General features: G+C 37.6%; 1 protein-coding gene across 1 annotated transcript; it reads left to right on the forward strand.

The window, feature by feature from the left end:
• On the forward strand, nt 1-24,494 carry ACMSD (aminocarboxymuconate semialdehyde decarboxylase). The gene is made up of 10 exons (XM_054381104.1): nt 1-57; nt 2,669-2,713; nt 9,092-9,188; nt 11,438-11,487; nt 12,753-12,989; nt 15,201-15,294; nt 16,883-16,978; nt 17,610-17,782; nt 23,612-23,710; nt 24,432-24,494. Exons 1-10 carry the CDS (start codon nt 1-3, stop codon nt 24,492-24,494), a joined length of 1,011 nt encoding a protein of 336 aa, XP_054237079.1.
• The last annotated feature ends 602 nt before the right edge of the window (nt 24,495-25,096 follow it).

Raw genomic sequence — 25,096 nt, forward strand, 5'->3', positions numbered from 1 at the left:
ATGAAAATTGATATTCATAGCCACATTCTACCTAAGGAATGGCCTGACCTAAAAAAGGTAAAAAGAGTTTGGATATTCAGTGCCTTATGTCATCAGCAAGCAATTCTACCAATGTAATTTTTAGAAGAACAATGAATGAAGGGGTTTGTTATAAATATCTCCAGGGCTTTGGCTAATTTGATTTAATTTTTTTCACTTTTGTTTTAAACAAGATAAATAAGCAACTATTAGACAAGATTAATGTTACCTTAGATAGAAGTCATTCACATTTTATATCCATAGGCGTGAAAGTCATTAACTTCAATAGGAGTGGGCTCACTCTAAATACAGTTTATTGATGATCATGATAATGATTTTACTAGTGTCTGTTATTTTTTCTGTTACTGTAAAGAAATAGCATATTGCATTAAAAATACAAAATATCAATTGTCAGAACAGTGCAGCTATAAGTCAGCTTGTCTTAAACTTGAACCTTAAGTGGTGTTATTACTATTTTTCAATGATATAAATTTGTTCTTGCTGAGTAATAATTTTCATGATCCTGTGAAAAGTATTGGAGAATGGAAAGTATCATTCAGGTTTTCATTTAATTAATCTAATCCTTTTGTTATTTCAGATTATTCGAATCCAGGTAGTTGTCTTATCCTGAATTAGGTTTTAGAGTTATTGCCTAAATAATTAAAATCACAATACAATACAGAGATGTCTGATCCCTTTTTGACACATCTGCAGTGGTGTGATTCCTCCACATCTTCAGTACAAATGGTACTGAAAAAGGTCACATGAAACTGTATTTGTATATAGTTTATACATACATGCATATAAAAATATTTGCAATTTAAAATTATATTCATATTTACAGGATAGCTATTTTTAATAAGTCTTTCATCTTGCCATTCATGATCAAAGAACAGAGTAGAAAAAAGAAGACCTGCATTGTTGCTTCTTCCCTTACATTCCCTATGTCTGACAGTAGCATGGAACCATTTGATTACATTTTTCCTGTGTTTGCCCTCAAAAGAACACCATTATTGCAGCCATGCTCTTAGGCATCTGACACACCAACTGAAATTGTTTTACATTGTACAGGTCTTTCACTTAATTATTTTGATGTTGATGATGGCAGTATTATTTTTAAAGGGCAATAAATTCACTGAGATCAAATCACTCAAAGAATCCCTTGATGTTCACAGTTCATCAAGACTGAATTCACAACTGTTAGACCCTGTAGGCCAATGTTGCATTTATTTAAAGACTGATTAAAAGGCAAATACAATGTTTTTTAAAGTTAATTTCCACTTGATAGCTTTTTTTTCCTCTGTACTAAAGATGGAGTGATTCAATGGTTTATTAATGGAGCTAGAACAGAAAACAACTCTCAGAATTCTCAAGTCCTCTGAAAATTTAAGCCATTAACATAGTTCTCTGCATCTCATGCATGGCAAACCAATAAGGCTATCCTAATGTACATGCAGAGCTAAACTTTTCTTTTTTCTTTTCCAACCTTATAAACACTGAATTTGGAACCTAGAAAATTCTATGGTCAAGATGCTGATTTAAAAGCTTATGAACCCAAGTGACTCTCTCTGAGGGGAAGAAGAAAATTGCCTAAATCCTGTCAGTACTTTTAAGGCTTCCTGCGCAGCTTACAACTGATGTTAGCAGGAAGCTAGCAAAAACTTAAAAGTTCTTGGTAAGAGTCACTCACAAAGTTTTCCCTAAATTTATATATCTATACAGATATATAGATATAGATATAAACCTATTGTTTTCTGAATGTAACTAAAATACACATATCTAAACATAGCTAAATGAAACATACACAGCCCCAGTTGTTAGCATCTCTGACTGGCCAACGTCAGGAGGCTTGGCTCTTCATGCCTGTGTTAGGAAAAGTCACAGTGGCATTAAGCAATGATTTGTTTTCACAGCAAATTCAGAACTGTATTCAAATTGTTTACACATCAGCAAAAGCAATGCCTGCTCTTAGTTTCTCTTGAAATGTTTCTTTACAGAAAAATGGGAATTCTGATTATCATTTTCAGTCTGCTATGATATTTCAAGATTTCATGTATTTCTAATCTGATAATTCATGAAAGTAAAAGGAAACCAGCATCTTTTGTATATTTGGGGAGTTTTGCATAAACAATTTTGAATCTCTCTGAAAGAATCAATGAGCATCTAAGCTTCTCTTTTTTAGCTGATCTTGGCTCTTTAAATATTAATAGACAAGAGACTGACCTTCAGTCCTGTTGCTGAATCACGGAATTGCTGAAAAGTGGAATCAATACGTCTCTGCGCTAATGATTAACTGATCACAAATTGGAAAATTGTCAGCTCAGTTTTCATATTGCCAAGTGCTTGATTTAAATTTTCTGTGTTAAAATCATTCCAGTTAGAACCTCAATACAGGAAGCAACTTCAAGCACTTTGAAATCGATTATACAAATTACTTTAAGCTAAAAGTTCAGATCTACAAACACCGTTAGTCCAGTCCACAGTTAAACTTCATCACTTCTTCAGTCAATGAGGCTACTCTTAGGCTCAAAGCTGAGCCAATGCATGAGTGCTTCTTCCGAATGAGGTACTGCTGGATTGTAAGAACTGATGCTTTTATTATTATTGCAGAGTGCTAACTAGCACTGACTTTTTTTTCTTCATTTCACAGAGATACGGATATGATGGATGGGTACAGCTGGATCATCACTGCAAGGTTTGGGCTATTTGGTGCTGTAAGCTGATCTTGTGTGTGTTGTCATCAGGAATACAAACTCACAGTAAATATATTAAAAAGCAAAATGTCAATAAGATTTGCCACGTGTCTAATACATTTTTCTCTGGAGGTCTATCTTCTTTGAAGTAGTATGACTCCAAGTCCTAATATACCTCAGTAGAACTGAAGATGAAACTCACATTCTCTTATGTGAACCAGTATCCATTTTTCATCATCATCTCATTTTAACATTTGGAATAAATAGCTCTTAGGAATTCTTTTCAATAAGATAGGTCAACCTAAAGCAGAATACATGTAACTTTTTAATTTTTTTTTTTTTTTAGTTAAATGCAGTCATCTTTATGAGAAGCAAAACCAAAAGGAACTAGTATTTTAAGCAAATAGCTCAAATTTGAAAATATCTTTGTATTTCAGTCAAGGGGAAAGAGCAATTTTTGTAACTTCACAATAAGGAGAACAAGTAGCAGAACAATAAGGACAATCCATAAATTTGGGGACCATTATGTACAAAAGTAGGAGAATGAAGTTTATTGGCAAGTAAAAAGCGGACTGGATCTTTTTACTTCATGTTTTTATTACTGTCCACTCTATTACCTTTGTAAAGGCACTTCTGAGCTACATTAGTACAACAGGAACAACATCACCAGGTACTATGAGTCTGCTACCATTCAGAAACTCCCCTGCTAGTAGTGAACTTAGCAGAGTACTCTGATGGGGCCCAGAACTGGTTTCTTAAAGGCTTGATTCTGATCTCACTCAGAGTAAACCAAATCTGCAGTAATGTCAGTGACATTCACAATGACACAACACTGTACAACAAATGTTGCAGTTTGTCTTTTGATAAAAGCATTTAAAAATTACCAATATTAGTGGGGTTTTTTACAGGTGAACACAAGAACCTAGGTGAGGTAAGATAGGGCATAATAACTCCCCCTGTGTATTACCATGTAAGTTAACTGTACCAGCTCATTTTCAAGCTGTTACCTCTGTTACCACAGAATAACCTTGGCAGTATTCTATCCCTGTTTATCTCAAACACTGTCACAGAAAGCCACTTTTTTCCTGAACCTCAGCTCCCTACTCCTAGGACAATTTTTGGAGAGCCTGTCACTGCAAATGGCATTGGCCTCTACAAAAAAGAAGCTTAGAAAGATGACATTGAAAAGAGATCTCAGGAGAACTCAGTTCAGTTTCCACCTCAGTTCATATGTACCTGACCTAACTGAAAAACTTAATCTGTGATTGCCTGCAACAGGAATTTGTAAATTGTGCAGATACAGAAGAGATAAAAGGAATGCAAGGTATTAGCCAGATAATTAAGCTAAAAGTAGGTAGAGGGGTGTGATGGTTTGAAACTGTCTTTTTAATTTTTCCTTGCAAAGTTCAGAACAGAGAAAGAGTGTAAATAAGTCACTATTGGGTGTAAGTAAGCAAAATACTGATTGTTCTAAACACTTCCATTGGATAGATAGAAATGTTTAAGAACTATTACCCAAAACAAAGTAGGCACTCTGCACATTCTGCGTTCTGCAGTGGGGGCAGTTGCTGGGCTGTCTGGCTGCTGTTTCTTCTTCTCTTCTGGCTGAAGATAACACACTGACCTTGGCAGCTAAGTTAACAACTTTCTGCTCTAACTAACTCTGCTTTCTGTCCAAGGGGGGTCCGGGGGGGAAGCTCCTGGGAGGGAGGCCCCTTGGGAAGGGTCCCCTTTGGGGGGAAGCAAAGGGAGATTGGTTGTGATTTTCTGTTGATTGTATATATTTGTAAATGTTGTGAATTTTTGTATATTTGTACATATTCATTGCATTTCATCATAGATTGTAGATTCTGCTTTGTAAATACAGCTTTCATTCGCTTCCAGACTGGGCTAGCCTGGTTATTGTTGGTGGAGGGGAAATTTCAGCTCACACTGACACAAGGGGGAAAAAGGAAGATAACAGAGGTTGCATAGATAAGACCAGAAAGAACACTGTGGATATAGTAAGAGCATGAATAGCTGAACAATGAGTGGCCAGCACATAACCCAGCTAAAGCATGCAAAGAGCCCAAATAACTATCTAACCCCAGCTGTGTTGTATAGTGGCAGTCTATGTGCACAGAGTTTTACAGGGGTTAATCTGTCTTTGTCCTGAAATTCAGACATGGTCTCAAAATAAGAATTCTATATGGAAAACTAGAGTGATAAGTGATAGAAAGATGTAGTACTTAGCACTCTCAGGGTGACAGTGCCTCTCCTTATTTGAGTAAACTTATAAAGAAAATAATACCCAATCCTCATTGTTTCTGTCAGTGACTTGGCTAATGCATTCACTCTCAGTAGAGATTCAACTTCCATTGTCTTTAGAGAAGCAAGACTTCAAGGTAACCAAAGTATTTTAATATATAATGTCTTTTAATTTCAGAGGGACTAGACATTCCCTCATCCCCTTGTCACTTAGCAAAAATTAATCTTGTGATCATGTATATGCTTATACTAACTAAAAAAAAAAAAAAAGATGACAAAATGGATACAACACTGTGTCTATTGCATGCATCCCAACGATATGCACACTGCTGTCATTCTGTAATGTGCAAGGCTGCGCTGTCAAGTACCTAACAACCATTTATGAATAAGGACCACAGAATATGAAAGCTGGGATGGAGAATGAGGAAGAACAAATATGCTGAAATTTCAAATCTCAGTCTAAGCAGGCACAGGAGGGGAGAGCAAGCCACCTGCTGAACCAAAGTGTGGATTGCACAGCTTCTGAGATACATGGCAGGTGCAGGAAGGAGAGAATTGTTGGAGACATTTTTAGCAGCTTAGATGTTTGTTACAAGTCTGATGCTAAAATTCCTCACTAAAAATAGTTTGCAAAGGAACTTTGTGGCAAGTCAATAGCAGCCTTACACACTCTGCAGGGAATTCTGTCTAGCCTATTTCTGTCTGAAAACGTTGCATGAAAAAAGTGCATGGCGAAATAAAGTCGTGTTCAGATGTGTGGGGCTGGGGAATTTAACTCTTAAAAGCCAACAACAACAACAAAACCACCACCACCAAAAAACCCAAAGCTTCTTGTATCATTCTGTGAATAAGCATCAGGGTTAAACTGGAAGGAAATAATTACATGTATTTCTAAAAAGGTGAAGTTTGGGATGCGACTGAGTAGTTTGGTGATGGGATAATTTTAAATGTACCGTGCTGAACTGCATCAGCTTGTTGGACTTAATCTCTCAATTTCCATCTAAATTCAATAAAGCTTTGAGTATCTGATAATGTTTAGAATGGGATAGAAAAGAATGGGGCAAAGCAGAATAGAATGGGGAGAGGAGAGGAGGGGAGGGGAGGGGTGAGGAGAAGGGGAGGGGAAAGGAGAGGAGAGGAGAGGAGAGGAGAGGAGAGGAGAGGAGAGGAGAGGAGAGGAGAGGAGAGGAGAGGAGAGGAGAGGAGAGGAGAGGAGAGGAGAGGAGAGGGGAGGGGAGGGGAGGGGAGGGGAGGGGAGGGGAGGGGAGGGGAGGGGAGGGGAGGGGAGGGGAGGGGAGGGGAGGGGGAGGGGAGGGGAGGGGAGGGGAGGGGAGGGGAGGGGAGGGGAGGGGAGGGGAGGGGAGGGGAGGGGAGGGGAGGGGAGGGAGAGGGGAGGGGAGGGGAGGGGAGGGGAGGGGAGGGGAGAGGGGAGGGGAGGGGAGAGGGGAGGGGAGGGGAGGGGAGGGGAGGGGAGGGGAGGGGAGGGGAGAGGAGAGGAGAGGAGAGGAGAGGAGAGGAGAGGAGAGGAGAGGAGAGGAGAGGAGAGGAGAGGAGAGGAGAGGAGAGGAGAGGAGAGGAGAGGAGAGGAGAGGAGAGGAGAGGAGAGGAGAGGAGAGGAGAGGAGAGGAGAGGAGAGGAGAGGAGAGGAGAGGAGAGGAGAGGAGAGGAGAGGAGAGGGAATTATTCATCTGTGCCTTTAGAAAATTGCCTTAACCATGTGGATAAAAATCTCATGTCTTTTACAGTATTTTCATCACTGCACATATTCCTTTGGAACCTGAAAAGAAAATTTTCCTGATCCATTTTTCATTCTTACTCCTGCAAAAAACTGAGAATTGTTTCCCAGTGAGGTGTCTAAATGATTTTTCACTTTCAATATATCAGTGCAGATTAGTGGCAGTTTCTAGAGACTATAGCGATAAGACTGACTTTCACCAGATCTTTCTATCATTACATACACAAGGATGAATCTATTCAGATGATCATGGCTTGATTTTCTGCATAATCAAGTTGTTGCCAACACACAACTGCTGTGAGCTCAGCCTTGACCTGTATACGTTCCCAAAGAATCAGTTAATGCAAATGAAAATAGCAAACTGACAACTCATTCTTCAATGAGAACAGCACATGGCTTGTTAGAAACCATTCCTATACTACAAGCCCTGTTGTGAATTTATCTCAGCATTTAAGTGTAAGCACTGTCAAGTTGCTTGTAAAACTACAATCTATTATGGTTTTCAGTATTAGCAGAAGAAAATATATATGAACACATGAGCTGAGCTGCTATGCCTTAGCTATGTCCGAAGAAAGAATTAAGACTCCTGTGTCCACAGAAATACTGCCAGTGGTAATCCAGTAAAGTCCACACAGCCTATTCATATGTGATCCAATGCTGAGTTCTACTTTGTCTTTTTGACTACTCAACCCCAAATATTTTTCCGCTTTTTAGGCTATCTGCAAGAATCTACTGATTTTTTTTTTTAATCTATTGGAGTGTATGGCTAGAGTAAACCTTTCTGCCAGGTTGGAAAATCAATTTTACAGGAACCTGAAGTATTCTACCAGAGGATCAGGACTCCGTACTTGTTATTACTGACTGTAATATTTCAAGTAATTTTCACAATCTCTGATACAGCTAACAAGTAACTTAACAGTTTGCCAAGGCAGCACAGTTAGATTTGTTGAAGAGACCGTTAAAATATTCATTAAAGCAGTATATTTGTGAATGATGTATGAAGTTCATAACAAATTCAAGGTTAAGGACAGTCTGATGGAAGGAGAGGACAGAAACCCAGCGCTTTGAGAAGCAGCAAAATTTTATTAGTTATTTCTGCTTTAGCATACTTAGTAACAAGTATTCTGATTTAACAGCTTTTCAGACAGGATCCTAAGTAAACCAGTTTTGTGAGGAAAAATAAAGTGCCCCTTCGAGAGACAGAATTTCTTTTCCAGACGAGTCAGAAGTGCCCTGTACTTAGCTTCTGTTTACTGTGAGGGTGAAAGAATAGCTGCAGTGTTTTCTCATGTAGTTTCACTATTCATCTGCAGCTGCAGTGTGTTCCCTGTTCAATACATGAGCTGCATGACTGCGCTTACCCACCCCAAATACACAAGGATATGTGGGTCTTCTAACTTCCAGCATTTCCATTTATCCCTATGGTAGCCTGAAGCAACCAAGAGATACTCAGGCCTTGCAATTATTGGGCAATCGTATCTCATCAAGTGGAAGCCAACATAAAGACTGCTTTGTCTGTCTTTACAAGTCCATAGAATCACCTGGATACCTACAACTATAACAGACAATTTACTTTGCTTGAAATGGTGACACTGAGCCCACTGTGCCTGGCACTGTGCCTCTTTGGACAGTGAACAAATCAACCAATAATTCCGTTTCAAAAGGAAGCTTCTGTGTTCATAGTTAAAGGAACAGTATTAAATTCATGACATTGATCATATTTTGAACTTTGTACATTTGGGAATTGGGTAGCATATGGAGAGGGTATCAAACTAATTCAGGTGATGATTTCATACTGCATTTAGGTGTTTGGATTTTTTCTTTCCAAAATAAAATTCTTCAATATTTTTTTTTCCTAAGGATAAAATATAATCTGAACACAACATAATAGGTGTCCTTTTGTCTCAGTATCACTGGTGATATGGAACAACTGAACTGAAATTAACAGTTGCACAACCAGACTGAAATTAAGAGTTGCACAATTGTTTCTGTAGTAACTGGGATCATCATCATGCTATTGACTTAAAAACCCATATACATACCCGAGGGGAAAATTTAGCACATATTTAATTAGAGCGTTGCTTTAAGGTCAAAATTTGGTTGGAGGATAAACTCGGTTTAAGGTACCTGATGTCTTTTCCAAACACATGTAAAGTGATAGACATTGCAAAAGAAATGTGGGGGTGTTTATTATGAGGAATGAAATCTGGACTATAAATGACTGTTTTATTAATGACTGGCTTTAAATAGTCTTTGATTAAAAATACCTACTGAATAAAAATAAGAGAACAAAATTATGTCACTGAATATCTGTAGGGAGCACAATATACTCAAGTGAGTATAAATTAGCATGCACTGCTTTGTCACATTTATAATATATGAAAATGTCATTTCACAGGGACAGGCAAAGATGATGAAGGATGGAAGGGTTTTTAGAGTTATTCAAGAGAACTGCTGGGACCCAGAAGTACGGATTAAAGAGATGGACCTGTCAGGTACCTCCATAAAGGAACTGAAATCATTGTTATCTCATTTAGAATAACAGCAACTTCTCTGTTAGTGCATCTAAAGGTCCTCAATAACAATATCACGATTAAAAGGCTTAGCATACTGATTCATTAGTTTAAATCTGTTGAAAGACAGTGAAAACTGATATGCTTTATACTCAGACTGAAATGGGATATGTTTCCATAACTTTCCAGTAGCAATTTATTTCCCACATGGGCTCATTAATTTTGCTGAGGTTTTTAAGGCAGTGTAGAAGTAGTTGACAAAACTAGGGATGACTGACTCTAGACTTGAAAAGGAAATACACATTCCAGGTATAGAAGTGAGTTATGAGTCACATAAAAGAGGAAGCCCTTTCGTTTTTCTTCCAAATGTTAAAAAGATTTGGTTTACTCACAGGATTTTTTGTATGTTTGTTTCCTTTTCTAATACTATTTTTTCTACTTAGATGTTGCAAATTCATTCTGTATTTTTGCTAGAGGACCCTGAGCCTAGAGAACTGGTACAATTACTTTGTCAGAAAACAGGTTTTCTGATTTAGAAAGAAACTTAACCAGATGTCAAATTTGCAAATTTTTTTTTTTTTACATCAAGTTACTTGCCTGCCACTAAATAAGGTTTGTAAGATGGGAGGATGAGGATGAGAGAAGGAACTTTTAGTCTGATCAGTTATTTTTGTTACATCTTAAGACTGTGATTCCAAATTACTTCTGTGAGAAAAATATGTTACTAAAAATAATTTTTTCTTACATGGAGGCCTGCATAATTCCATATATCAGATTCTCAGTAGACACAGCTTGGATATCTTCTGCGGCTTTTCATAAGGAATAAAAGTCTGAAGATATTTATTCAAAAAATTTATATCAAATAGGGGGTATTTTATATGTAGCATTTTTATGATTATTGTTTTCTTCTCTTGTGGGACAGCATGTTTGGAGATACTTTGGGTCATTCTCCTCATGGAGGTTTACTGCAACACATAGCATAGGCTGATTTGGGAGGTCTAAGTCAAGCAGGCAATTTATGTAAATACAATTTAGATCATTTTCAACTACTTCATTTTCACCCTGGAGATGCACAATTTCAAACTCCAACCATTACACATTTAATAATGATAATGCTAGAATGTCTTTGCAACCTCTCTGAAATATGCTGCCTTGACTAGACTGTAATCATTCCCTGAGTTAGCTCAGGGATTTCGAGGATTACCACATCATTCAACCACAGTGTGGATCATAAATAGCCTGTGGGCATCTTTCCCTTTCAGATATTTCCCTCAACACTAATGGCAAGTTTCTACAGAACAGTTCTGCCCCATCTATTTGCTGCAGACAAAGGCAAAACACAGGAGCAGGTTTTTTAAGATTTTTGCACCAGCTTTACAGAAAATAAAATTTATCATAAAGCCAACCCCACAATATTTCTCCACAAACAAAACAGTGCTTAGTCAACAAAAAAAAAAGTCTAAAACTGTGTGCTACAGCACCATCTGGTGACTTGTGCCACAAAAATGTCCCCTTTTATTACAGCACTCCACAAATACAGATATTAGTCAATTAAGTGTCTAAAAGAGTCTTAGGGTTTTTTTTTCATTCTTGGTGTTCACCTAGTGATAAAGACTGTGGGCCACATTCCTCTTTTTCAGTTTGCAAAGCTGTATCTACTTAGTTTTCTGTGACACAGTCCAAGATAGATTATACCCAAACACAGCATAATTTTGGAACAAAGATGCAAGGAGTCTTCCAGCTGAATAAAACTAGTATCAGTCATTGTAGGGTATAATTAACTCAGAGAGATCACTTAAATCTGATTTACTTATTTAATTATTAAATATGTATGATAAATGTGACCCTAAAGTAAACTTCAGATAATGTACTCAGTTGGTTTAACATCACATTCCTTTATGTGAGAGTAACATTAAATTACTATTTTAATTAATTGCACATGTGAATACCAAACACTTCTAAATTATTTTCACAAATAATTTAATATGAATATGGAAGTGTTATTTTCTTTCTACTTAGAAGAAATATTCCAATCCTAATAAACTGATATGCTACAAGTTTATTACCATGATCCTTAATCCAAAAAAGAGATTCTGCCCTAGTCACTATTAAATCAATGTTTCTTACCATTAAAGCTTTTACCTTCTACTTTTCAAACCAAAGTGCTTTCTTAAGAATTCCTAACATTTTACCAAAAAAAAAATCATTAATAACTGTTTTTTCTTACTCAGGAGTCACAGTCCAAGTCCTTTCCACAGTCCCTGTCATGTTCAGCTACTGGGTAGGTTCCCACTAGCATATTTTGTAATTCATGTTACAATATTTTAAACAAATTAAATGCATCCTCCTAGAAATTAGATTGTTGAAGTAGTCACTGGAGCAGTGAAGTAAATGGGGAATCATTCTGCTGTGAAAAACAAAAAGCCAAAAAGTAGTCCAGGTATCAGAGGAGGCAGCAAAGCTCCACTCTGGAGTGCACTCAGTAAGAAAGAATGAGGCACAGAATTTCTTCTGGGCACCTTATGGGGACGGCTGGAAATAGGGAAAGAAAATTTACACAGCATGAATCCATGGTTAGAAGGTAGATGGACTGCATGAAAGCTAGATCTTAATCGGTATTTTCAAATGAAAGAAAAAAAGTGAAAGATGTATTTGTGGGTTTGTCCCACTTTAAGTGTAGCATGGGACTCATTGCCCTAGAATGCTTTGAATCTTGACATTCAGTAGCAAATCTAAATTAATATGTTCCCTGTATGGTGATCTTGAACACATCAAAGAAATTTAAAAAAAAAAAGAGAGAAAATAAATCATGGCAAAATGCTGTTCTAAGCACATTCTCAGTTTGGCTATGCAGCTATGTGTATTCAACTTATAATAAGCCAAGACATTGTAAGTAAACAGATATGCTACATTAAAAATTATTCTGTTAATCCCTCATATAAGTGGTATATTGATCTTCAGAATTTCTTGTTGGGTGGCATATCTTTAACATTTTATTCTGTTATTTATGGCAATATCTTCTATTAAATAGGTATTTGAGAAAAAACAGGAAACTGTATTACACTTCCCTTATTAGAATTATGACTGTTATCTCCTGCTAGATGTTAGATGCTTGCTCAAATTTTCTCTGTAGAATTCTCATGCTCCAAGGTCTCACATTTCTTACTTTTATCTCTCCAATGATAATAATTGCAGATTATGTTGAGATTTTTGCATTGGGATGAACAAAACTTAAGGACTGCTTAACACAAAAGGCAAGATACTTTAAGTGCTTCAGCAACCTGGGCCTTATTACACTCATCCTGAGCAGTAAAAGGAACAGCAGTTGATAAAATATTCAAGACAAGAAGCAGAACTGCACCCAGCAGTTTTGAAGCGAGGCAGAATTTAGCCCTACTGGTTTCCAGCTATTCACAACTGTAAAGTAAATTTTAGTTTAAAACTTGTCTCTGAATTGTTTGCCATGACATTTATCCAATATCTTCCAGAGGTGATAACATTTAAGAACTATATTTTAATCTACTGTTCTGCTTAATATCTTACCAGGCCAAACCTCAGGATACTTTAGATCTAGCCCAGATATTAAATAATGACTTAGCTGCTACAGTAAGAAAGTACCCCAAGAGATTTATTGGCTTGGGTACGTTACCTTTGCAAGCTCCAGACCTGGCTGTGAAGGAAATGCACCGCTGTGTGAAAGAACTTGGATTTCCTGGAGTACAAATAGGGTCTCATGTCAATGAATGGGACCTGAATGCACCAGAACTGTATGATATTTATGCTGTGAGTCAATGTTTCTTTCTTTATTTTGGGGGATTCTGTGATATGGAATTCTGTCTAAAAATACCTTGGGACATATTCAGTCAAATAAAGTTATAGGTACATTAAAACAATTTAGCCTTCTAATCTACTGAGTGACCAGGGAGGGTCAGCTTTAATTATATATGCTAATTCAATATAGGATATGATGACAATATAAAACACTCTGAAACATACTTTATAATAATGAATAACAAAGTATTTTTATGATGTGAGCTTTCACCATAGAGTTACCTTCTGGGTTTGTGAGGATGTGTAGTATAAAACAAGGCATTTCTGTACTGTTTGCTTTTGTGTTCAAGTTACTGTATCCAATCCTGTTTAGACAATTACACAACTCAGTGAGATTTTCAGAGATAGCTATGGAGCCAAAGTCTCATACAGAATTATGCAAATGGGAGAAAAAGTTCCAAACTGAATGTACAGATTGCATTTAAATAGCCTGAGGTCCAGATGAGAATGGTCGTTTGTCTAAAATTATGAGGTTTAATCAATGTACATTCTGTATCTTTTTCACAGGTTATTATAGCCATCAGCTTGAAATTGATCCATAGAGGTTATTTTTCAGAATGCTTAGTTGAATTATTCAAGAATTCTATTAGTGCAGCACCTGGGCTATTTGTTTCTATGGTCGTACACAATTAATTATCAACTTTGACTCTTGGAGATGCATGTCTTCACAGAATCACAGTATGGCTGGTCCAGTTGCCTGCTGAAGCAGGGCCTCCTAGAGCCAGATACCCAGGACCATGCCCAGATGGCTTTTGAATATCTTCACTGAGGGAGACTCCACCTCTCTGGGCAATCTGTTCCAGTGCTCAGTAAAAAAAGTGTTTCCTGATGTTCAGAGGGAACTTCCTGTGTTTCAGATTGTGCCCATTGCTTCTGGTCCTGTCACTGGACACCACAGAACGGAACCTGGTTCCACCTTCTTTACACCCTCCTTTCAGGGATTTATATCCATTCATGAGATTCCCACTGAACCTTCTGTACTCATCAGGGCTGAACGGTTGCAGTTCTCTCAGTGTTTCTTTATAGGAGAGATGCTCCAGTCCCTTCATCATCTTTGGACTCTCTCCAGTAGCTCCACGCCTGTCATGTATTGAGATCCCTCTCTTGTATGGGGGTACTCTCTCTTACACTGTACAAGATGCAGCTTATGTTTAACACATGTAGGCAGTAACCTCTATCACTTTTAGAAACATCCCTGGATAACAAAGATTGTGAAATTAAGCTGTATTTGATCATGAATTTTATTAATCTAGCAAGCCAGTTACTGAATTGCTGTTTTTATTTTACAAATATAGACAGCAATTACTCCCTACAATCCAAAAGTTGCAGCTTATTTATGCATGTATGGGTAAATAAATCCAAAGTTTTCAAATGTGTGATAATCTCCTTAGCAACAAGAGGAGGTCCAGAAATGTATCTGACAAAATGAAGCTGTTAAATCCTGGTTAAGCATATGAATGACTCTGGTAACTATCTGTGTAAATTTAAGTACATGGTTAAATTACTCAGTCACAATCAGCATCCTATATTGTTCTCCTGTTTTCTTTTCCAAAGTTGTCAGTAGTTTTGGAAAATTAATATACTTGAGTGGAGATGAGTTACTGGCTAGAAGAAAACTAGATTTTGAACTATTAGGGTGAATTAACTATACTTCAGATTTTTTTTTTCTAAGCAGGCAGAGGGACAAAGAGGACAAATGTAGTGCAACAGCAATCAGTGAATTCTGAATACAGCTGGAAAAATTCTGCAAATCCACCCTAAAATGGATCTATTAAAAATTGTGAGATTTTGTCCTCATATGTGTAATGAAATCAAAAGAATGCTAGTTTGAATTGAGTTTTATATTGCAGGATGGCTGACAAACAGCTAGAAAAGCATTTTCATACTGCATTAATCTGAGGAATGCTTGGCTTACTAAGAAGATATTATCAAAAGTGTTTCCAATTCTGTAGTCTCAAAAAGAACTGTGACACTGAGTGAGGACTTCATGATATGGCCCAGAGGAGTAAATATAACCAACTATTGCTTATAGCTCTTAGTTCTGGGCCTATTTTCATAACTCCTACTGATTCCCAGTACTGTTCTGCAGGTCATTTTTAAACCATGGCTAAGTACTAATATGGATTTTGGTATGATTAGTCAAGATTTTAATTTTTGCTGCAGGCTGCTGAACAATTAAATTGCTGTCTCTTTGTGCATCCCTGGGACATACAGATAGATGGAAGGATGTCCAAATATTGGTTTCCCTGGCTAATAGGTGAGTGCATATTTACTTTGCTTAATCTATATTTATGAACTGTCACTTGATTATGCCCAGAAGATTGTTGCAAATGTGCTAGTACAGAGCAGAACTACATTGTTTTTCTATCAATCTTTTTTTTCCCTTTTTTCCTTTTTTTCAACTGCTATGATTAAATCTGTTGTGTAAGTTAAGCAGTCATTCGGGTTTAGTTTGTTTAGTTTGTCTAACATTTTAATACCTAGAATTAAAATTATTCAGCAAATCAACAGAATCTACTATTCTCTTTTGCACTAAATACAAAGAGCAGAAGACTAGGGAAAAGTGAATTGTCTCTGAAATGAGTTCCTCCAAAATAATGTTAGTAAATGAAGGAGTAGGCAAAACCAAACATGACTTCCTAGAATTTCTTGGATTATTTCCCAGAAATAGGTTGATCAGAGAGAAAACAAACCTAACGTCATATCAACGATAGCTGAAACAAGATGTACTTTGAAAGATCTCCATAGATATAGGGCATTACCTAGTTTCTGGTTTTTCCTCCATCTGTTAGGTAAATCAGAAGAACATTGAGTAACGGGAGGTAGGTTATACAGCTACTTTTGGAAATCTTTAGACCTGATTCAACCCTCGCTCCGTTTTAACTGTTTTGTTTTGCATGGTTTCGCACTATCTCCAATAGAGGTGTCCTGAGAAACACATACAATATACATAGAATATACAAAATACACTGGAAAAATCTTAATGTCCCAATCACAAATGCGTTATCTTCAAGCAAAATCAATTAATCTTAATCAGAGCAGGCTCAAAACCACAGATTTTAAAAGCATCTAAAACTACTGCATTTACTTAACCAAGTATTATTAAAGATTTTCTTACTAAGCCAAATAAGGCTTTGTATCTGAGTGTACGGTAAAACATTAATGAAGGACAACCTTCTCAGATGGATAGGTATTGTTTCCCTACAGAAGAGGGAACTCAGTTCCTAATTTCAAACTGGATGTCTGCAGTTAGACACCTAAATGGTATGCTGAGTATACTCAGAAAGTAAGGCCTGATGTAGGAACCTAAATTGCTGTTACATTCCTAACACTGGGGATCCAAGTTATCCAGTGGAAAAGAGGTAGACAGATTATTTCTAAACTGCAGAAACTGGCACCATGTCTTAACTAAACCCTAAATCTATGTTGGAATATCCACCACCATATTTGCCTCACTTTCCACACAAAATAAACCCAGAAGCAAAGGTGAGAAGAGAACTTGGCATATTCCAGACTTGTCTTTGGACTAGGATATCTGGGGAATGAAGCCTCTGCTGTGCAGTTCAGCACAGAGTCAACATGCCTGTCAGCTGTCCTAGTGATGCAGGATAAAAACTGGGCTTAGAATTCAGAAGATCTTAGTTCTGTGCCCTTAGTTCAGTTAATTAATGCTCAGCTCCATGTTTCTCTAATAGAAAGAATGTATACGCTTTAGCAGCTGCTCTGTAACTGTTATTTTTTCAGTAGGCTCAAGGCTGATTGAAGAAAACAAAGATAACATTTACAACTCATAAAAGTTAAAAAAATACAATTGAATACAAAGCTTTTTTTTTTTTAATTCTTAGGCATGCCAACAGAAACAACCATGGCCATTTGCTCCATGATTATGGGAGGAATTTTTGAAAAATTCCCTAAGCTGAAAGTTTGCTTTGCACACGGAGGTAAACATACCGAGTGGAACACAGATTCACAGATTGCATTGGTTTGGAAGGGATCACCTCAAAGGTCATCTAGTCCAACTCCCATGCAGTGAGCAGGGACACCTCTAACTCGATCAAGCTGCCCAGGGCCATACAAAGTCTGATCTTGGATGTCTCCAGTGACAGGGCCTCAACCACATCCCGGGGCAACGCCTGCTCTTCAGTTTAGCCTGATACAATTGTATTTTCTGGTATGCCAGTTAATAGGGTTACCACTTTCACTGCCACTAGCTGGGTACTATCACCCCAAATAGGATAAATATGCAAGATGGGCTGCTGATATGACCACTCTCTAGCCAGTTTCAGCCAATGTTTGTCCTGCTACAGTAGCCTTTAAGAGCAAGGAGGAAGAAGGGGTGAGAGGAGATGGTCTGGGGACAGGGACAAGTAAGTAGCAGGAGGAATTTGGGCATGACGTTAGTGAAGAACTGGGGAAAACAGAGAAAGAGGCTAATAAGGGGGATGGAATAAAAAAATTCTGGTGCTGAGCACTTTCTTTCTAAGATAAGTAAAACTTATCTCTGTTTATACAGTGGCTTATTTTTCTCCTGCATATTTTTCAACCTTTCTTACTAAAAGTTTCTTCTTGCAGGTGGAGCATTTCCATACACAGTAGGGCGAATCTCCCATGGATTCAACGTGCGCCCTGATTTGTGTGCAATGGATAATAAGGTGGACCCAAGAAAATACCTTGGTTCATTTTACACAGACTCTCTAGTCCATGATCCTGGTGCATTAAGGCTGCTAACAAGTGTGATAGGAGAGGTGAGTTTTAATGCTTCTGGAAGCAGGTGAGGCTTTATTTAATGCTTTATGAAATAGCAAAAGAAGAAGCAAGGAGGAAGAAGACAGCATGTTCACCCAGTAAAATCAGAGCCTGAGCTTTTATAAAATTATGGGCTTCTGCCATAATGCTTTTACTGTATGGAGTTATTGTAATGGTGGGTTTAACCCAGGAAGTCATGCACTGTGAAATTCAGTTGAGTGAGGCTAGTTCCTTGTGTAAGGCTTTAGAGCTTTGTTTTCAAATGGCTTAATTTTCATTTTTAAGTGTGTACTTCAAGAAATTAAACTATATTTCCACTTGGGAAGCTATAGGGAGAAAGAAGTCATGCGTAAAGAAAGTTTTTGTGAGGATCCTGGAAAGCATGTGAAACATGCAAAAATATTTCACTTTTTGGAGTAGAGAGGAAAGAGATCTTTGTAGTTTAGCAACCTGTTTAAATTGGGTACAGCAAGGGAGTGAAAAACACAGAAACATTCAGATAATTCCTTCACACTAGAAGTGCTCAGGAAGGATTTAAAATGGCATAATTCATGCCAACTTCCAGTGGATCACTACAAATCAGCAAGAGACTTTGTATTTGTGTCTTGATCTCTGGAGCTCAAGGAGGTTCTGCAGCTAGCAGGCAGATACCTACCAGATGTCAAAACCAGAAATGGAAACCCTGACACTGACTTTGTTATCTCAACAACTGTGTTCCTGTTTTCTGTACATTGGTTTCTAATGGGGCTGTTGCTGTCATCATTTATATCCAAAGTTCACAGACAGAGCTAAACTGAATGCTTTCTTTCTCTTTACAGAACAGATAGTGCTGATTTCCCATTTTCACCTCCAAGAGAGTGAACAGGTTACTGCAATAAATCTGTATCAGAAGTGGTACAGAAGTATCTTACCTAGGCCAGCCAAAAGCAGTAATGCACAACTCTTGCTTTCTTTATCTTGGTATTCTGAGCCCAGGTCTCAAGCCTTTGAAATACACAGGTTTTCAGTCTGTGCTGCATGGGAAATCTGTACCTTTCAGATTGGACTTTCGCTAGCAGCTCCTCTGCAAAGGAAAGCTTTGCACCAGAAGGATTACTAACAAAATACTAACGCTCCAGCCCAATACTGACCTCCTTTAATTTCTGTTACCAACCTCTAAATAGTAAATATATCACAGTCAACAGCCCAGGAATTTTCACTGTGCCTTACCTTGGGAATATAACTGTAGTTTAGAGTAATCAAATTACTTTAAATAGTTTTCACAATTGATTTAAAAAATTTACTGGATGTGATGTGTGCTTGCATTTCACAAGACACCCAAAGGCTTATAGAGTAACAGTTCAGTACTTGCCTTCAGTTATCTCACTTTCTGAGAATTCTCCCCAAATCTTGACTATATTCATCCTAAGTATATTCTCATTAAAATGCACTTACAGTATAGAGGGATGAGTCTAGCTCTTAAATTTTAAATCATGGTGGTCAGGTTCCTTTTGTAACTGCCAATGACACAAGATCACATGCTAGTTTTTTTTATTATTATTATTATTTTAATCTTTTTTTCCCGAGTGTTGGGAGACATGTTTTGCTATTGTTAGAAAGACCTTGGTGAATTAGAATCTGTGTGACTCAGTGTGGCTGAGACCCACAGATTCTTTTTCTGGTCTGATTCTGTTAAGCTGAACTGTAGATGTCAAGAGCAAAGCAGGAGAGAAAGTACAGCAGGTTGTACTGACGTTCCTGACAAACTTAACTTTTTTCCTGCTTCCACTTGTATAAGCATGAGAGTCGCCAAGGAGTTCTGCTACAGAGTAACAAGTTAGCTTTGCAACGCAAGGCTGCTCTAAGCTATGGCTATTGTGGAAAAACTGCCATCTTCACACTTAAACTGTTTTTTCTCTGCCTTTCTTCCCAAGAAGTGACACAAGACTCTGTCCCTTTAGCATGATTAGTCTTTGCAACTGAAATTTAGTTATTGGAGGAGTGAGAGGTTATGGATTCTAATTCAACACACTTACTCAGAAATAGCCTCTCTGGTGTCCAGTTAATTTTTGTCACAACAGACTTCTGAAACCAAGTTCCCTCATGCAGTAAGTTTGACTGGTGTGCTAGGACCAGGAAAAGATTCCCTCTTTTTCCAAAGCAAGCTGATAGTCTCACATAGTTACAGAATCACAGAATGTTAGGGGTTGGAAGGGACCTTGAAAGATCATCTAGTCCAACCCACCCTGCCACAGCAGGATCACCTAGAATAGGTCACACAGGAACACATCCAGGCAGGTATTGAATGTCTCCACCACCTCTCTGAGCAGCCTGTTACAGGGCTTTGTCACCCTCACAGTGAAAAAGCTTTTCCTTATGTTCACATGGAACGTCCTATGTTCCAGCTTGCACCTGTTGCCCCTTGTCCTATCATTGGACATCACTGAGAAGAGCCTGGCTCCAACCTCCTGACACTGCCCTTCACATATTAATAAACATTAATGAGGTCACACCACAGTCTCCTCTTCTCCAAGCTAATGAGACCCAGCTCCCTCAGCCTTTCCTCATATGGTATCCCACTCCTTTAATCATCTTTGTGGCTCTGTGCTGGACTCTTTCAAGCAGTTACCTGTCCTTCCATGAGATCAATGCTTAAAAAAATGCCAAACATCTCAGAGTTTTTAGTGCAGTCGTGTGCTGGCAGAATAACACATGTAAGATGAATAAATGCTGGGCCAAAAAACCCAATGTGACTGAGTCCTGAGAGGATGACACTAACTTTATGAGCTGAAGGTTTGAAATAGGACAGCCCTCTAGAGTATAGCTAAGAGCTCTGCAGGAAGGGCACCAGTGTGTATAAAGATGTGCTTAGACATGGCTTCAGGTCCTTAGGGAACAGCCATTTCCTGGCATCAGAATGTAAAGTGTTGGCTTTGAGCTTATGAATATCAAAATCCAGTGGCAGCTGTGGTGAGTCACGTAGATTTAACTCCATCCCTCCTTAGTTCTGGGTGCAGGTTAATTTGGGCTTATCCCAGTTAAAGCAAGCAGAAATACACATTGCTGAGAAAGGCTTTTCTAGGGTCGCAAAACTGCTCCAGTCCTTCGCTCCCACCATGATGAGGTAGTAAGAAGTGAACATAAATAAACACAACCCCCCTAATGATGTTGCCTATACAAATAACTGGGTTGACAGGGTATTGAATGATTCAGTGTATGTCTGCAAAAAATTCCCCATGGTGATTCCTCAAGAACCTTCACCCAAAGGTAAAACATTCTTCGGCTATGAGTTAGAGCTGAGATGGCTATAGCTATCTGGCCTTTTTTTGACATGTGTCCTGATAGTAGGAAAGAAAGCACCATTCAAGGAAAATAATTTTAACTAATATAAGAGGACAAACTCATGCTTGATGCTCTTTGAGATTAATTTTAAGATTCACTTTCCTATTATTACGGAAAAAAAATATGTTGAATAGAAGGCTGACCATTACCCAGATGTACCTTTCTAAAAGGAGTGATGCACTAATTAAGGTGTCAAACTGTGAGTCCTTTAGAGAAAATGGAATTTGTTGATGTCCTTGGGAATAATATAATCATATATCTATTGTGCTAGGACTTTTATTTGTCTGCAGATTCTTCACATGGTTTCTGTGAGTGAGCCTGGCTGCTAAAGACAGGCGCTGCAATCTCCATTTCTTAGACGAGTATAAAACTGGAGCTCAGAGTGTATAGATGAACAGCATATATCAGTAGTAGCAGAGCAATAATGCTGCTTCTATTTTTTTCTTATTTACACCTCTTAATTTTACTGTTAATTAATAAATCACAAAATTAGCTGTGAAATACTTTCAGTTAAAGAAGTATATAGCTGAAATAATATATATATTATTCCAATGAGGGCATGGAATTTCTTTCTGCTTTTGTATACAGGGTATGTAAGCAAGAATGTATAGCCCTTTCCTGGCTTACTTACCCTTGACTAGTAAACAGCGGGCCAAATACTAGGTTTTCTTCTCCTTTATTTAGAAATCTATTTTCTCATATTAACTTACTATTTTTATTGGTAGGGGATTTTTTTTTTAATATGGCATATATCTGGTTTTCATATCAGAATCAAATGTCTTGGTATCAGATTGAGTATTATAAATAAAAGAATGCCTTTATCTGCTTAAGTGTACACACATCCAAATATATTTTGGTAATCTACACTCAGAACTTGATTTAGCAGACAGAAGAGTATAAATTCTCCTATTTTAATCTTACGGCAAGACTTCTATAAAAAATTACAATATAGGACTGAACAATAGAATGTGTATCTTTCATATTAAGGTTCTTTGAAAGACTCTTGGGTGACATCTACTGGAAGTAAAAAAAATAAAAATAAAAAGCCATTTGACAAATAAGAAAAATGAATTGTTTAATAAAATAACTGAAGTATGTTTCCTTCATCCTGTTTCAGTATTGGTAACTGAGTTCAAATATTATAACAAGTGCCCCAAATTCATGAGCTTGACTTCAAATTCATGAGACATTTTGAAACATACATTCTTAATGAAAACTGTGGGTTTCAAATATTCATGTCTCCAGGAGATGAAGCTTAAAGGAAAATAGACTTTTGATAAAATCAAGAGAGTTGCCAGTATGCAGTCTCCAGGGTAGATAAAATGGGAAATAGCATTCCAGTGTGAAAATGAACCTGTAACAATGTCGGACTCTTGAGAATCTGCCTATTTCTTTTCATCTCTGATAACAGGAATGATGCATACAGATTTTTATTGAGTTTTCTTTTCACTGACTTGCTTTGCAAAACAAATCATATCATGTCATTCATATTCTCAGATCCCTGTTTCCAATGCACACCTAAAATCCAATCCTGTTTTTTTATTAAAAAAAAAGGCTTCCAAAAATAGATGAAATTTTACAAATGAGATTTTGAGTTTGTTATCTGAAGCTGAATGCTATTTAAAATTAAATTCATTACTTTTAAAATGTGTTTGTGTTAATTCTACATTGTATCATGATTTAAGTAGTATCACATTGTAAGTATTACAGCTTTTAAAGCATCACACAAACAGTAATTGTGCTTGCTTTTTATTTTTTATTACATGTTCTTCTCAAATACGTAAAATTGAGTTTGTGTGTGTCCATAATCAAAAATTTCAAATTCAGGAATGCAAATCCAAGCATCTTTCCTGAGTTTGGTGCAGAACTTCTTGAAATTCTTAAAGATATGTGTTAAAATTCTTCTACCGCTTTTTGACTGCATGCGGAGTGTGCACTGAGCATGAAAAGAACTGAAAAGTAACTCAAGAAATGGAAAGAATTCTATGTGTCCTATGTTGGCCATTTAATTATGGCAACACTTAACCAAGATTAAGCACTGAATTTTAGGCAAACTACTTGCAGAAGCAGTTCGAGCAGGTAGGATAACTATTTGTGTTACATTTCTAACCAGAACCACAGTACAGAGAGTTGATCTGAGTAGATTACCCTTTGTGTTCTATTCATGTTAGCCATATACACCCATTGCCATGGGCCTGGGATCTGCATTGTGAACATCAGAATGAAAATGCACCAAACTTTAGTTAGATACCACAAAAACAATTAACCAACAGCCTGAACTTTTTTTCAACCATAAATTCACCCAATAAACCCTTGAGTCATTGTTTTCAAACTTTGTTCTGTCACTAATGAAACTTGGAACCCAAAGTAAATATTTGTATTCACGTTTGAGATTAATCAGTTCAATGTAATTTCCTGTGGTTGGTTTATGACAAATTCCAGAAGGCACATGCAACTAGATTGTTTAATGTTACTACAAAACGTACAACATCGGTGTTTATTACCAGGACAAAGTGATTTTGGGGACAGATTACCCTTTTCCACTTGGGGAACTGGAACCTGGAAAATTGATTGACTCAATGGAAGATTTTGACAACAAACTGAAGGTATGACCTCTACATTTGAGGGGTTTCCTCCTCCTTTTTACACCTCTCATTTTAGACCTGAGATAAAACACTAAAAAATCAGGGTGCTACACTCATTTCTGCAGACTGGAAGAGGCCCTTCCATCTATTTACAGCAGCTCATTTTAAAGCATGAGAAAAATCACAGAATCACAGAATGTTATGGGCTGGAAAGGACCTCCAGAGGTCATCCAACCCCCTGCCAAAGTAGGATCACCTAGGGTAGGCTGCACAGGAATGCATCCAGGTAGGTTTCGAAAGTCTCCAGAGAAGGAGACTCCACAACCTTTCGAGGCAGCCTGTTCTAGTGCTCCATCACCCTCACTGTAAAGAAGTTTCTCCTCATATTGAGGTGGAACCTCCTGTGTTCTAGCTTGTTCTGTGTCCTATCACTGGGCACCACCAAAAAAGACACTGGCACTTTCATCTTGACACCCAGCCCTCAGATATTTATAGATATTGATAAGATGCCCTCTCAGCCTTTGCTTCTCTAGACTAAACAGCCCCAGTTTTCAGTCTCTCTTCATCAGAGAGATGTTCAAGTCCTGCAATCATCCTCATAGATCTCCACTGGACACACTATTCTTAATGCACCCCAGGCTAACATTGGCCTTCTTGGCCACAAGGGCACATTTCTGTCCCGTGGATGACTTGGTAATGTGAGTTAAGCACATACAAACACATATATGTTTTGTTTTTACAGGATAAACTCAAGGCTGGCAATGCTTTGGAATTTTTGGGTCTTAGCAGAAAACTATTTGAATAATATGAAGATATTAAAAGAGACCAAACTTCAGAAATTATGCTGGATCCTCATAGCTACTTCTCTTTGCATGTGCAATTATACAGAAGAAAATTAAGTTTGATGAGTATATCACAGCCTATTGTTATTTCCAGAACAAAAGCAAGGGTACTGGAAACGAGCACACAGAGGTATTTCTGTGCATTTGAGGATTTAGGCTCTCCTTAAACAATTCTGAAATCCCAGCTCTCGTCAAAAAGGAAAGATCTCATCTCTTGCAGTTGTAATGAAAATCTCTGCAAGATAATCAATGTCATGTTATTAGGACTTGACTCCCAGAAAGACAGAGCTGAGAATATTATGACTTGTATCTATTACATTTCACTCTTTGTTATGCCAAATAAACAGAATTAGAAATCATTTTAAAACAGAATATAAACAGAATTTTGTGGATGCCCAGCAGAGAGCAACATTTGCCTTTATCCAATGTCTGAAACTGCAGTGTGTCACACTTCAGCTCAGCACTGATACTTTGTAAATGTCATTGATAGGATGAAGAAGGTCTGTGTGGGGACTTGTTAATTGCCTCATACGCCCCTGGCAACTTATTCATCAGAAACAACTTG

Source organism: Indicator indicator, chromosome 5, assembly GCF_027791375.1.
Source record: "Indicator indicator isolate 239-I01 chromosome 5, UM_Iind_1.1, whole genome shotgun sequence".
Lineage (NCBI taxonomy): Eukaryota > Metazoa > Chordata > Aves > Piciformes > Indicatoridae > Indicator > Indicator indicator.

What these genes read in the sequence shown, in the direction of transcription:
- ACMSD (XM_054381104.1), top strand. Translation starts at nt 1, where the DNA reads ATGAAAATTGATATTCATAGCCACATTCTACCTAAGGAATGGCCTGAC. An exon ending in AATGGCCTGACCTAAAAAAG is followed by an intron (nt 58 to 2,668) that starts GTAAAAAGAGTT and finishes TTCATTTCACAG; the next exon opens with AGATACGGATATGATGGATG. An exon ending in CTGTCATGTTCAGCTACTGG is followed by an intron (nt 11,488 to 12,752) that starts GTAGGTTCCCAC and finishes ATATCTTACCAG; the next exon opens with GCCAAACCTCAGGATACTTT.